At 38.0% G+C, this 16201-nt stretch overlaps 1 protein-coding gene across 1 annotated transcript in view; it reads left to right on the plus strand.

Annotated features, from left to right (window-relative positions):
• The window catches only part of nlgn4xa (neuroligin 4 X-linked a), a 114924-nt gene that overhangs the window by 27078 nt on the left and 71645 nt on the right, over window positions 1–16201 (plus strand). The window contains exon 2 of the mRNA XM_016295340.1: window positions 2492–2644. Within this exon, the coding sequence (XP_016150826.1) occupies window positions 2492–2644 (153 nt within the window). The remainder of the gene's footprint in view (window positions 1–2491; window positions 2645–16201) is intronic.

Genomic DNA, 16201 nt, shown 5'->3' on the forward strand with positions numbered 1-16201 from the left:
CTCCCGCTATATATTCACTCTTTGTTCACCCGCTGTCCGCTTACAATAATTTTCTGCCCGACCGTTCCCGCTAAATTTAGATCTCCTTTCCAGAATCTCACATTTAAATTTCCGCTACTGAAAGAAAGAGAGATAGGCTAACAAATAAAAGTGTAGTCTGCACAAAATTGTATGTTATTTTATTCGTCTTGTCAAGAGTCTTGCATTTATTGACTTTGACTTGAATTTATATGAATTATCTTCAGACACACAATTTGTTTAATATTTTATGCAACACAGTAGGAAAAAAAGTGTCAGAGAAAATAAAAATGTTGTACAAAATTTTTATTTTTTATTTTTATTCGTCTTGTCAGAATACAATTCGTTTAACATTTACAACACAATAGGAAAAAGTGTAGGTTGTACAAAAATAGCCTATTAGCTTTATTTTTATTGTCTTGTCAAAATACTAAATTCGTTTGACATTTTTCTGTTAACACAGTAGGGAAAGTTTAGCAGAGAAAAATAAATAAATACGAAATCTGTCATTTAAAATAATAGGCTAAGCAAAATATAAACAAAACTGAGTTGAATGTCCTTCAAGGACAGCACATCCACACATTGCTCCATCCTTATTCTGCACTGTCACTCATGGACTACCTGCCTGTTCTGTCTGAGGGCCATATACTTCCCACCGGTACTGCCTGCTCTGCGCACAGACCCTGCAAATAAAACGCGTGACGCTGAAAGCATGCGTGCAGCGCGTGCATAACAGTCCGAGTGCAGGCTGTACCGGTGGTCAATAAAGTGCAGATATGCTGTACTGAACGGATGTCGGGAACGGGGTATTGTTAGACCACCCGCTCCCATTCAAATTACACCGGAGTTACTGACCGCTACCGTGTTTTATTCAGGAATTTAATCCAGCAATGCAGACCTCTAGTTTGAACTTCAGAAGATTGTCTTGGCCAAGTCTACGTATGTACTGTAAATGTAGGGTGACCATACTTGCTCTTTTTCCCGGATATGTCCTCTTTTTGGACCTAAAAAATGTCCAGGATTTGGCTTTTGCTTTATACCAAAAGTTGCCAATCATTGTGTGCATGTTTATATTAAAGCCGTGTGCTGGACTGTTTTCTTAATTCCGCTCCGCTGAATTTCTGACCATTACTGCCTGCTCCCGGAAACATTGCACGCATCAGGGAGCCGCTATCAATATGCAGAGTATTTAAATCACTTTGGATGCAGCTCGCGTTGGATGCAAGGTTGCCAAATCCACATTTTTTTGCAAGGAATTGGACTGATTTTAAACTGTTGCGGAGGGTTGATTTTCTCCCGTGTGTTAAAGGTGTGAAATAATGCATACCCTGATAGCACACATACATCTCGGAGACGTCTATTTGACGTCTGCATTTACATCTGCAAGATGTATTTTTTACAGTGTTTGCTCATCTGCAATACGTCTATAAGACGTTTTCTATCAGATGTCAACTAGATGTCTTTAAGATGTTAATGATTTAGAATGTATGTAAAATTGACATCTTACAGACGTCTATCAGATGTTTGTAGACAGCAGATGCTTTCCAGATCAAGTGATCTTTAACAGACATCTTGCAGACATATGTGTGCTATCTGGGTAAATTACATTTGACTGAATTGCTTCTATTGAAACTCATAAAACTGTGGTAGATATGAAGTTTTGTGAAGGATGGCCAATGAAAGCCTTGTATTTATGATTAATCTGCACTGAATGGCTGGCATGTGATTGGCTGAATAGATATTTGCGTTAACTAGCAGTTGAACAGGTGTACCTAATAAAGTGGCCGTTAAGTGTAAATATAGGCTAGTGGTTTACAGCTTCCTTTAAGATGCATTTGTTGATATTATTGTTCAGCGTCTGCAGTAAAAGCACTCGTCTAGAAAGTTTCAATGTGTGTTTTTATTGTGACTCAACAAAAGGACACATCTGTATCTACATTTGTTGTTCTGTTCAAGACCATTAGATATCTGATGTGAAAAATCTATAGTCCGGTAAGTCTGCCTGCAATTTGTGAAATGTTATCAAAGACTTCCTCATCCTAGGGCTTCATGTCTCGTGTTTTATAATCAGCCTCTTACACATGTACTAATCAGGGGCTTTAATCAGAACAAGAGAGACCCACAAATAACCAACTCATCTGCAGCAATTACGGACTTCTCTGTGCATGAGCCACATCTTGAGGTGAATCTCGCTGAGGTAGGATTAGTTTCAGTGAAAATGCGGCTTGGTAATGGTATAAAAAAGCAATTTAATTTGGGATATTTGTCTGATCTTCTCATTGGGGATTTCACTATTGGATTTGCTTGTCAAATTGTAAAGCCTAATGTATTCTACTGATATTCGTTTACCGAGAAAAACTGCCAGTGCTTTTGTCAGGCCACTACTAGTTAGTGAGAAAGGGTTGTTTAATCATCCTACAAATATAAAAAGCGTTTAGAGTATGTTCAAATTATTATTTTTTTCTTCCTGCAGACATCCATGATGAGAATGGGCTGAGACCTGTTATGGTTTATATCCATGGTGGGTCCTACATGGAAGGTACAGGCAACATGATTGACGGCAGCATTCTGGCCAGCTACGGAAATGTAATCGTGGTGACCCTAAACTATAGGCTGGGAGTGCTTGGTAAGTCATTGGTTTTTCAGTAAATGGTGGATTGTTTTGATTATGGAATATCTTGCTGACCTCCTGTTTTATATTCACCCTACTACACACATAATAAAGATACACACATGTGTTAAAGTGGCTCATGATCTTGGAATAGCTGAGGAATAAAAGGGTCATAGGCGTAAAAGTCACAGACTTTAAAATGAAGATTTCATTTTGTTTATTCGTTGAATAAAAAGAAGAGATATAATGTTATGTAAATGTTTTATATGACCTAGTTTAATTCCCTGCATGCAGTTATGGTCATGAAATGCAAATACAATATTTATTAATATTTTTCCTGTTGGAAGAAGTTCCAAATGAGTTCAGTTTCTTGACCGGTTATGTTTCAGTGTTATTATGCTATTATAGTATTTATTAATATTCATATTTTCAGTTGTAGTTTGTTCCAGTAATTTGATGTGCCATTTGTCATTTTTATTTTTTTATTTTTGGTAACACTTTAAGGACCAATTCTTACTATAATCTAGCTGCTTATTATCATGCATATTACTAGCATACTGTCCATTTATTAGTACTTATAAAGCACATATGAATGATTTTTCTGCTTGACCATATTTTAAATCCCTTAACACTACCCATACCTAAACTTAACAACTACCTTACTATTAATAAGCAGTAAATTAGCATTTTATCAAGGGATTTTTTTTGTTATTATTAGCTTTATTTTTTTCTAGTAAATGTTGTACCTAAACTTATTTTATTTAAGATAGTAAGGCAACATTTCTTACTCATTTATTTATTTTAGATTGTTCATCTGTTTAAATTTGATCTGTTTTCAGCATTATTATAATTAACAAAATTGAAATGTAATAATACATGACATGACTGATTTTGTTTGACATAGCCTGTTATAGTTTATTTGTCTTTGCATCATGACCAGGCAAAATTGCCCTCATAAAACATAATGATTATCTTCCACAAACTCGAGGAGGACAAATTTAGTACTGTCTAAATATGAGAAAGGAATGTTCCTACATTGCTAGTCATCAAATTCAGAATTTGTGCTGTCTAAAAGTCCACTCTGGATTTAATAAACTCTTCTTGCACCTTTCATTCCAGTGCAGTTATGTTTCAGTTGGACATAGTATGATAAATAATGTACGTTACTTCTCCTATTGGATGTGGTGGGTAAATATTAAAAAGGATCATAGTTTTATTCACAGTCCTCCACTTCAGCTGTTCTTACAACTCATTATCAGCCACAGCTCTCTTTGAGGCTGGCTATATTTAGATGTGTTGGAGGAAACGGTATAGGCCTCTGCAAAAGTGTGCACTGCAGGAAAAAGGCAGTAGTTGGGAGAAAGAGAGGAAAGTTGCTGCAAGACCGATGACAGGAGTGAGAGAGCGCGAGTGAGGCCTTTGTTAAACGTGTTTCTGCTTCTCTGCCTGACAGTGCGCAGCATGAAGGTGATGGAGATATTCTAAAGTGTCTGGCTGTCTCTGTCTTTATGGAGAACAGTTTGAAGTGTGGTGGCAGTGAACAGCAGAGTCCTAGATGGAGGGTAAAGTGAGATTAGAACCTATTCCCAAGCATATACAATTGCAGGATCGTTTCCCTTTTGTACCCCTTCTTCAGAGAGTGAGAGCTCTTTCTCCACGACAAAAGTCATATTTTAACACCTCTGAGGTACACTGTAAAAAATGACAGTGAATTTAACGGTAAAAATGCTACAGTAAAAACCTGTTAAATGGTTAACGGTAAATTCCCCTACTAAATACTGTGAAAAACTGTATTGGACATTACATGTATTACACGTAAATTTTACGGTAGTATACCATTTTTGGAAGTGAAAAATACCGTATAATTTACAGTGAATAACCATAAATTGACATTCCCAGAATTCCCTGCGTTACATTTTAAATTTGATGTTTTTTTGTTAAAATAACTATGTTTCTTCTTAGTTTTTTCTTATCAGTTTTGTATATTAGGGTTGTGTGTTACACCTAATGTTGTTAAATGAATGTTTATTGCATTATTTCAGTTTCATGTGTGTTACCATGATGGTGTTTAGCGTTTGTGTGAATGACACTGTACACCTTATATATATGTTATTACTTAAAAACGGCTTGTGATGGGCTTTGGTTCATCATGTGACTTTCTCAACACCACCTGCATTTGGTGGTTATCAGTGTATTACAAACGTACAAAACAGATTTCAGTACTTCAATAGGTTGGTATATTAACATTATATCAGTTAATGAAATTACGTTATTTAACTGTAAATTTAAGTTAAAACCTAAAACAGCTGCCGGTTTTTTACCGTGAATTTTACAGATTGTTTTTTTTACAGTGTATCTTGGTTGCAGCGTGTGTGTGTGTGCACTGCACAGACTGCTGTCTAGTTGGCCCATACCCAGTCCGCCACCAGCGAGACAGATTTTCTTCTCAGCTGCTTTTAGACCTAGTGTTGTAATGGCTTTATCCAGCTTTTAGACACATGCTCACTGATTAGCCAAGGGTGAGAGGAACATTCCGGTGTGAAAATACTGTTTGCAGAAAGTCATGCACTCCTTCCTTGAAATGGCTTGTTAAAGAACTAAAATTGTGGCTGAACATATGTAGACACATTTAATAAGATAGATACAGCGAGTGTGGTATGCATAACAGGGTTGTTAGTGTCATAATCATGTGGGAAGTAATACGACTGCATGGGTGTTTATTTATATAAATTTTGTATAGGCTGCATGGGTATGTGTACGGATGTGCATTTTTCTGTCGAAATGTAACTGTGCGTGCTTTCACAGTAATTGCTTCATTTGCAGTGGGGCACATGTGGCCTGCCGATGATCCAGTGGAGGCTGTTAATAAACTGTCTCTCTCTCTCGCTCTCGCGCTCTCTCTCTCTCTCTCTGTAATGATATTTATGAATTATTACCTTATGATGTTTATGTAAAACATTACCTTGAAAAATATTTTTTAACTGTTAGATAAAAAAATAGTATTTAATATCGCTGAACTTAAAATCAACCTAAATAAATCAATTTATACCAACAAAACTATATTTGATATTTTTTTAATGGGTTAAATCAGGTAGAAATAGCTCTTTAAGGTAACAGCTGCAGGACATCACATTTACAGTGTACTCAATCCCTGATATTTAAAATAACTGATTTTCTTGTTACTTTTCCCCCTAGTAATTCCCTGTTATTTCTGTATTTTCTAAAAAAAATGCAAAGGATAGGATGGATGAGGAAGGAGGTTTGGGTTGAAAAATTGAGGTGACTGCCTGAGGCGAGTCTTCAAAGTGTGACACATGCAGCGCATACAGCGCTGGTTAACGTCTTCCCATTACAATCAGCTCAGAACACAAACGATAAGCAAACAAGCTTCTTTCGAATGGCACTGATGCCCAAGGCGGGTGAGGAAGCTGATTTGCCTGTACCAAAAGAATAAAAACAAAACCTAATTAAAGACAGATCAAGCCCCAACTGACGTTTCCCTTTTGACACATAAACACACACCTCTAATGGCTTTTAGAAACGCAAACCTCTAGGATTTATATAAATGAGCAGAATCCTCTCCGGATGATGCAAGCCCTCTTGTAGTGATTATTCAGACATTTTGAATCATCGTGGCCCTGTGAGAGGGTCTGGCAGCTCAGATAAGGAAGGCTACCTTGAGATCCACTTGTTGAAATTCTTCCATTTTGTAATTTTACCTTGTAGCATGAATCTTTCAAACATTAAATATGGGTGCTGTATTCTATTTTTTTTTTAATGATTGTTAATTCCATGTTTTGTTTTTTTTTTTCAACAAAGTATTTTGTCTTAAGTCATTGATAAAGATTTAGCTTTTACAATAGCTTTTGTCTTAAGAACCTTTAAAGAATACAGACTGAAATCCATCCCCAGTTCTGCCCTTATAAAGTTTGGATGTCTATGCTTGGCTTCCATTGTAAAGGTCATTGTTGTCATATTTCTCTGTAAAGCCATTATTATAATGGAATCTGAAGTATTTTTTTTTTTAAACCACATTCCATCTATTTGTGAAAAGGAAAACACGTTATTGTGTACTCGGCTCTGCTGTCTTCATCTCTAATTGTGGTTTTTAATTGTACACTACTGTTCAGAAGTTTGGGATGCTTCTTCTAATTAATCTTCTTATTCTTATTCTTATTATTAGTAGTATATGCTGACCAGGGTTGCATTCTTTTTTTAAAGGCTAAATAAAATTTGTATTTAACATGATAACAAATGAATAGAAACATTGTAAGTTACTAATTATAATGCGTACATTTCCTAATTTATTCAGAAAGCAGCTACAGAAAACGAGCAAAGAACATTACATTACCAAAGAGCATCATCACAAGCTCCGTCTAGCACGAGTTTATGCACTTTAATAAAAACACTCCCATTAAACTCAGTGAATCTACACTATATGATGAATAAATCTCTTATACTTACAACAACGCACGTTCATCTGCACTTTGTTGTTTATAATGAGAGAATTTGTTAGTTAGAATTCAGTCAGCGCGCGCTGAACAACAGAACTCAGCTGTTTCAGTGATGACTCATCTGAACGCCTCTGATTGGCCATTGCATTCATAAGCTCAGCATAATTGTGTGTGATTGGTTAGAATGCGCAATACTGCAAAAACGGGGAAAAATAAATATAATGCAACAAATAAGCCCTAATATTAATTAGATAGTATTACTAGCCTGATGATGATAATAATAATAATAATAATAACTGTCTTGCTATTGTTAAAGGCATCAGCCACAGGCGATATCTCTGTCTAACGCCGATACACGATACTATCGTCTATTGGCACAACCCTAGTTCCAACCCTGAAAAACCCTAGAAAAAAAATACCTAACTGCATCCTGAAGACCTTGATTAGCTGGTTCAGTTGTGTTTGATTAGGGTTGGTGCTAAAATTTGCAGGGACACCGGCCCTCCAGGATCAATGTTCCCCACCCCTGCTATATAGCAATGATTTAGGTGTCATAAAACTGACAGATATAGAAAACATGAAAGAAACTCAAGGAACAGGGTGACAAGATGTCAGCTTACTGCCAAAAACCAGCAACAGGAATCAAAATGCAGCACCCATTTAAATGCATCAGATCATAATGTCGTGTTTCTTGTCATGTTTTTATAATGCATGGTACTGTCATTATCCACAACCCTAATATCAACACATACTAGGTTTGATGGCATAAACATGCAAAACATTCAAACATCTGCATCAATATGCATGAAATGTAGCGCAGCAACAGCAAAATAACTGACTAGTGACAATTTGACTGAAGGAAAAAGCTTGATTTGGTACTGTGGCATAGAGATGATGAAATTGTAACTACCTTGGCAATGTCGTTGCTTTGCTCAGCAGGTCTACAGTGCAAATATTTAAACATTGCCATGCTCTAGCCAAAAGAAGACCTGATCTTCATTCTCAACGGTTTTTAGCAGATAGTATTGACGTTAGGATCAATAATCAATGCATGCATTTTTGTCCTATCAAATAATGATACAACTGTCCTGATTTCATAATGAAGAAAAAATATTTGTATTGGACTCATTAAGGGGAAAAAAAGTGGTATTGATGCATACCTTATATAATAAGTTCCCCTTCAGGATCTCGAGCTGCGTCAAGATGCTTTGGGAACGCCTTCAGCGTGACCACGCTTTGAATCATTTGTGTAATCAGTCCAATGAATGGGTGAGACGTCACGGACGGGGTGACGTAGCGACGAGGAAGCTAAAAAAGCACATGCGGTGGAAACTGCAGCTTTTGTCTATCGATGTCGAGGGCGTCGATGAGTGCCCTGAGGAGGGGAGATTGTGGAGGTGATAACTCATGCAGTGACCAAGTTAAATCTTGAGAGGCCCACCGAGAAGCAGGCTGAGCCAACGAAAAGCAAGTTAGATGAACGCTTTTTACGGTCGAAGCCGCTCCCTCCACGCCGGGCCTTGCCGCTTTTCCCCGATCTCCACATCAAGGTGTCGAGATCGTGATCGAGACCACACTCTGCATGCCATCACAATAATCCACATGACTTCAGTCCATCACTCTTTATTCCCTCCCTTGTCGATTATTCTAACGTTACAGGACTAAATGAGCACAGTTACAGGGCGATGCCCCGGGTTGAGCAGACACTCGCGAGCTATCTGTCTCCCGGAGATGCATCGTCCCTGAAAGCCCCGGCATTGCCCACCAAACCGCTTCGAACTACATCGCTGTTGGTGGGCAAAGGGTACACGGCAGCAGGTCAGGCTGGTGCTTGCCTTCACACAATGGCAGTACAGTACTACAAGCCTACCAAGCGGACCTGCTGAAAGAGTTAGATGAGGGCGAGATGAAGTCGTTATTTTTGTCTTCCTTGTGCACAAAAGGTATTCACATAGCTTCGTAAAATTACGGTTGAACCACTGATGTCACATGGATTATTTTAACAATCTCCTTGCTATGTTTCTGAGCCTTGATCGTTTAAGGATCCTTGCTGTCTATGGGAGGGTCAAAAAGCTCCCGGAATGCATCAAAAATATCTTAATTTGTGCTCCGAAGATGAACGAAGGTCTTACGGGTTTGGAACGACATGAGGGTGAGTAATTAATGACAGCATTTTAATTTTTCGGGTGAATCCCTTTAAGATGTACTCATCGTATTTAATATGTGACCCTGGACCACAAAACCAAAAAAAGGGGTCACATGATGCGATTTCAATTTTTCCTTTCTCTTTGGAGTGTTACAAGCTCTTGGTGCATAAAGAAGATCTGTAAAGTTACAAAGACTAAAGTCTCAAATCCAAAGAGATATTCTTTATAAAAGTTAAGAGTCAGCCACTCCTACCTAAAACGGCTCATTCTAACATGCCCCCACATACCTACGTCACTATGTGGGAAGATTTGCATAACACCGCCCAAATGTTCACGCAAAGAAAGAAGGCGTAACTTTTATTCTCACTGTATTATTGTTGTTGCCGCCGCCATGTCGTGAAGGCACTGTGTGATTCGTTGTGAAAGTGAAACTACTTTGTTTGGCCTTCCAAAAGAGGACGATATCTGCTTCGTCATGCCTAGAGCTGATCCGTGCTGGTTGCTGAGGAAATACTACGACTTTGCACTGTGGATCGCCAGATCGGCTTTCACCGTGGATGAAGCAGAGTCCAGGCCGCCGTGTGTCGCTGTGTTTCGTTGTGAAAGCGAAACTACAATGCCCGTTGTTCTGACTCAAAGACTGTTAGTACGTTTTTCATATTTAAAGAGTTTTTATATTTTATATATTTAAACCAAGTTTTTTGGGCAGTGTTGAGTAGGGCTTGTTTGTCATTTCTCCGATCACAAATGCAGACATGGTTTTATGTTTACGTGGCTGGATGCAACACAACACGTAAAGAGACAGTATAAGTCATTATAATCCATAATTATGTCCCCACTGGATGCAACGAATGCCATGTTTATAATGGGTTTTCATGTTTTTGAATCATCGCTCCGGCCTGACAGGACATCATCACAATATGGTAAGGGGCATAACATTTCCATCACACACTTGAGGTATTCGGCCAATCACAACGCACTGGATAGCTGGCCAATCACAGCACACCTTGCTTTTCAGACCGATGTGCTTTGAAAAAATTCGACGTTCAGAAAGGTGGGGCATAGAGGAGAAACAATAATGTACAGTGTGTGGAAAATAATGTTTTTTTTTTACCTTAAACCGCATAAACACATTTTATTACACCAAATACACAAAATAATGTTCTTTTTGGCAGCATCATATGACCCCTTTAAGTCGCTGGGGTAAATATGTAGCAATAGCCAAAAATACATTGTATGGGTCAAAATGATAGATTTTTATTTTATGCCAAAAATCATTAGGATATTAAGTAAAGATCATGTTCCATGAAGATATTTTGTAAATTTCCTACTGTAAATATCAAAACTTAATTTTTTATTAGTAATATGCATTGCTAAGAACTTCATTTGGACAACTTTAAAGGCGATTTTCTCAATATTTAGATTTTTTTGCACTCTCAGATTCCAGATTTTCAACTAGTTGTATCTCGACCAAATATCGTCCTATCCTAACAAACCATGCATCAACTGAAATCGTATTTATTCAGCTTTCAGATTATATATAACTCTCAATTTCGAAAAATTTACCCTTATGACTGTTTTTTTTGGTCCAGGGTCACGTATTGTTACACCACTTGACACTGGTCAAGGTTTGTTGTCAGAATTGGTTATTCTCTCTTTCTTGTGAATATACCTGTAAAATAATGTTAATTTTGCAAGCACACAGCTTGCCAAACAAGCAGTTCTAATAGCTGCTAAAGTGTGCCAAGTGTTAAATTAGTGCCAAGTGTTAAATAAACTGTGTTTGGCTAGTTATGTGAAAAAATATCCTCTTTGTTTTCCCAGAGAAGGAGGGACAATAGCAACACAGTGATGTGTTGCCAAATGTGCTGTTGCACAATATTGCACATGTTGCCTTCCAATGAAAGCAAAAATGCTTAGTTTGATAACCATGATGTTCAAAATTCAACACCTTCTTCTTCTTGTCCTTCCCTCCAACCCCGCAACTTCTCACTTCATTTACTTTTGAATGAGGACCAGGCTGTGTTAAGAGCCTTGTCTCTCCACAGGGTATCTTGTGTAGCTTCAGATGGCTACCACTTTTACATCAAAGGTTATTCTCTTTATCCAGTACAGACACTTAAGCCTCTGTCAGAGGACATTACTTGAATGCTCTTATCAAGACATTCTCACATTTGTACATGGGTGCTTTGGAAATGAAGGTGGAGGGAAAATGTGATGGGCTTAGCTGGACTTGGTAGTTGAATGGTCATGTGATCACACCATGAACTGAAAACATGAAATGTCGTGAGCGATGGGATTTACGAATGCACTGGAACAATGCAGCTTGATGAAATATGAGTTTTCACTTAGAATTAGGCGATATTGCAATATGAATTGTTCTAGCTGTACATATCAACACATTAGGAGTCTGTAACACTCCAAGGAGACACTAATTAATACTGCATAATGATATATATAGCTATTTTGGAGCATTATGGATGTAATATGAAGTAGATATTTAAATATAGTTAAACAAAGAGTTCATCCAAAAGTGACAGTTGGTTGGAAATGTACTAATCCTCAGGCCGTCCAAGATGTAGATGAGCTTGTTTCTTCATGGTAACAGATTTGGAGAGATTTAGTATTACATCACTTGCTCACCAATTGATTCTCTGCAGTGAATGAGTGCCATCAGAATGAGAGTCCAAACAGCTGATAGAAACATCACAATAATCCACATGACTTCAGTCCATCACTTAATGTCTTGTGAAGCAAAAAGCTATCTTAATGAATAAACAACTTTAATTGATGGACTCTCATTCTGTCGGCACTCATTCACAGCAGAGGATCCAATGGTGAGCAAGTGATGTAATGCTAAATCTCTCCAGCTTTCAATGGGTGAACTATTCCTTTAAGAATTGGGAAATTACAGTGGCATATTTCCATTTTGCCTTCATTTATATTCTTCATTAGCCTATTGGCCTGATATATGTAAAGCAGATTAAAATGGATTATGCTATTAGATGTATTGAGAGAAGGAGTGTGAATGTGTAAAAATGCTGCTTACAAAGTAAAACAATTAGAAACTATAATGTAGAAAATGTCACAAAGCTGCTGGGAGTATGCTCTTTCATGTTTAAAATGAGTTCTTGAGGTTAAAGGTCCCAAAGATACTGCTGTTTTGTTCTAATTAGAATGATTGTCATTACTGTCCTCTTTGACATCACTTGCCTTATCAACATAATCATCATTCAGACCCCCATTTCTTCCCTATTAATTTCCTGTCTTGCACTTTTGGCTAATTTTAAATTATGCATACTGTTTTGATGTGGTGGTCTGATTAGAATTCATGAGAAATGTTTTAAATATGCTGTTAACAGACATATAAAGGAACGTTAATGGCTTGACACTAATTACTGGATGATCCCTGCTGAGAATGATTTTAATTACATGAGCTTGGATCCGATTAAGGCCTTCACTATAAATTGATCTTCAGAATGTCAACATGAGCAGCGCATATAAGCTCTTCCAAATATATCAAATTTTCTGCAGCTATATGTGCAAGGCAATGTGTTTAAATGCCCGTTTACAGATTATAGAGGGGGTCTGGGTTTTTAAGTTACTGAGAAAAATCAGTAACTAAAATATATATTTTTTAGCACTGCTTTGTGTTGGATTTCCCTGATCTTCTGTATAAATGTACAGCTGTTTCTCGATGTTGCAAATTTTGCAGGTGACAGATCAAAGGCTTTAGAAATTTTAAATATGCATATTCACCATATTGGTAGACATCTTATGTTTGTCTGATGACTAAGCGTGAACTTGAGAGTAATATTACGGCTTGGATTTTTCCAAGCCCTAGTACTCTAAAATTAATCTTGATTGAGTATTTTATATCAGACTTTGACCAAAGACCATACTGTTAGATGAGCGCTTATTGTCTGTAATTGTATGTATGAGCAGATTTGTGCCACAGCTGTTCTCCGGATGATGTTTAGAAAAGACTAAGGAAGTCCTGTAACAGCATGCCTTTCCCTATTTTCTGCTTCATCCAAATGATACACATGAACACATTTTCATCCACCATGCTGCGATGAAAGACAAGAGATCTAATTTAGAAACCATGAGATTTCTTTCACAACAACAATGCTTAGGGTTACACTATTGCTCAGTTTGGCGTAGTGTTTAGTTAATCCATCTGCTGGTTGTTTTTTAGGCCAAGGGCACTCTGTGGATCCTTCAGAATGGATGCTTGAATTACATTCGATACCAAGCTGTTCACTGAAGCAGGTATCTGCCCGAGGAGCTGAAACTGAGACCTGTCAGAGCAGATGTCATCCATCCATAGCAAATCTTAGATAAAGAAGGAAGGAAAACAGAATGTAGTGGAACGTGGACCTTTCTAGCAACTCAAGCTGAAAGAGAGCAGTCTAAGCCCTCAATGTCATAAATCCTTTGCTTTTAGAACATATGATATCTGAAGACTTAAGCATCAGATCAAATCAAACAAAGAGTTCATGTGACATGCTGACACATCTATGTGTGTATCTTTATTTAAAAATCATGCATGTCTAGTTGCGCTGTGCATAACATTTCAGGCGGTAGTAAGTGATGCTTTGACATTTAGCAGGCTTCCATCTTAAACTGATGGCATTTTTGTAGTTGTTTTGTTATCTTCAGAAAATGGCCACAGCATTTGAAAAACAAAAGTTAAAAGTTAATTTGCATCCGTTTTCTAAAGAATGAATTCTTCTCTAAGATTAAAGCTGATTAAAGATGAATGCCTCTCATTCAAGTGTGCGTATGCACACATTTGTGCATGGAATCTACATACGAACGTTTTCACAAACTATGATTTTCCTGAAATGCACTGTGTAAAAAAAAAAAACATGCAATCTAAATCGTTCCAAAATGGTGCCATTCATTTGTGCTGGTTTGTGCCGTTAAAATAAACATTGTATCTATTTCCAGTCACAACCAGAATTTCTTTTCAAGGTACAAATCGAGCACAAATGAGCACTGTATTTGTTGTGAAGAGCGCCCTGAAGCATAGGCCTATATTTGTTTTAGTTTTTTTATATTTGTTTGTTTTGTGTTCAATTTAACAGCACAAATCGAGCACAAATGAAAGGATTTAGATTCACTGTAAAATAAATAAAAAAAGAAAAAAACTCTGTGGCCGTGCCAAATGGGATGGAAAATAAAGTTTCTGTTATATTTAAGAGGGGATATCCTGGAGCCCGGACATCCAGGAATTTTTTTTGCAGTGTCGTGCCGGGGGCCTGATGATCAAGAAGGCTCCCGCAGAAGCCTCTGACCTGGCTGCATGATCCAGGAAGCATGAAGCCAGAACCAGGGCTATAATACTGGCTGACAGCCTCAGCTTCTCTGCCCTCCCCAGACATTTCCTGCTTTTGCTGTGCTGAACCCAGCAGGGCACTGGCCCCTGGATCAGACAATGTTAATGAAATAACATCATCCTCCAGCGGCTCACTCTCGTCCACAGCCGACGATCGCGAGAGGGAAAACCCCTCTTCAAACTCATCGCCAGATCCACCTGCGATCCCCACTAGCTCATTCTCCTCCGTGCCTCAGCAGTGGCGGGTCTTGAATCGCGGGAAGCAGATGGCTGCCCCTCTTTCCTCGAAAAGCGAGACAAACGAGAGCGGAGCTTTTTTCTTGGAAAAACGCTCGCAGTGCATGCCGATTGCCCCCTCGGAGACATCGCGCGCGTGCTCTTCGCCCAAACAAATAACACATAGATCGTGTGTGTCATCAGATGTTAAACAACGACAACACGGATGCACACATCCTCTAAACGTTCTGCTAGTGCTCGCCATAATAATAGGATAGAGATTGCTCTTACCACGTTCAAATGCACGCTTCAAACAAAACAGTCAGTGAAGACGAAGAAGAGAATGACATGTTCTCCCGGCGCCTATTTATACTAATAGTCGCACCGGTAGTGACGTCATGGCTGTCGCCGGCCAACGTGTTGTTGGTGTTTTTTCAATGTATGCTTCAGACACGGGTCACGACGAGGCGTTCCCCATAGCGACCCCTAGAGGACGCAGTTCGAAGTTCCCTTGAAAGGGAACTATTTGTTTGATGACCAGGTAATTATTACAAAGATAGTCTCAATCCCTGTGGTGCTCAAACCAAATGAAATTTACCCCATGATTTACTCCCCCCCAAGCCATCCTAGGTGTATATGACTTTCTTCTTTCAGAGGAATACAATCTGAGTTATATTAAAACATGTCCTGGCTCTTCCAAGCTTTGTAATGGCAGTGAATAGTGGTCAAGATTATGAAGCCTAAAAAAAGTGCATCCATCATAAAAAGTACTCCACACGGCTCCAGGGGGTTAATAAAGGCCTTCTGAAGTGAATCAATGGGTTTGTGTCAATTATTGTGTTCACTTCCTCGTAAACGCATGCACGATAGTTAGTGGAAACTAGAGCTTAAATTTTATAAAGTTTTAAATAGGGATTTTTTTTTTTTTACAAAAAATTTTTAAATTAAATTCAGAAGGCCTGGGACAGTTTGGAGTACTTTTTATGATGGATGGATGCACTTTTTTGGGCTTCAAAATCTCGACCATCATTCACTGCCATTATAAAGCTTGGAATTAGGCCATTTAAAAAAATATATAATTCTGATTGTATTCACCTTGGATGGCTTGAGGGTGAGTGAATCATGGGGTCATTTTTGGGTGAACTATCCCTTTAAGGTAAGAAAAGGTCAAAAAGGTTCAAAACCACGATTTTTACTGATTGTCAACACTTCTCCTTGTATGAACTGAAAAAGATCAAGTCATCAACCATATGCTTTAATTTATGCGTTCATAGCAGATGTGCTGAAATAAGTGGTGAGGAAGCTACCTAGAAACTGTAGCTATGAGCTATGCATAATTTATACATGTGTTTCTTTCTTTGTTTGTTTCTTTCTTTCTTTCTTTATATAGTTATACTAAACACATAAATAATAG

This window comes from Sinocyclocheilus grahami, unplaced genomic scaffold (genome assembly GCF_001515645.1).
Source record: "Sinocyclocheilus grahami isolate Dianchi unplaced genomic scaffold, SAMN03320097.WGS_v1.1 scaffold334.1, whole genome shotgun sequence".
Taxonomy (NCBI): domain Eukaryota; kingdom Metazoa; phylum Chordata; class Actinopteri; order Cypriniformes; family Cyprinidae; genus Sinocyclocheilus; species Sinocyclocheilus grahami.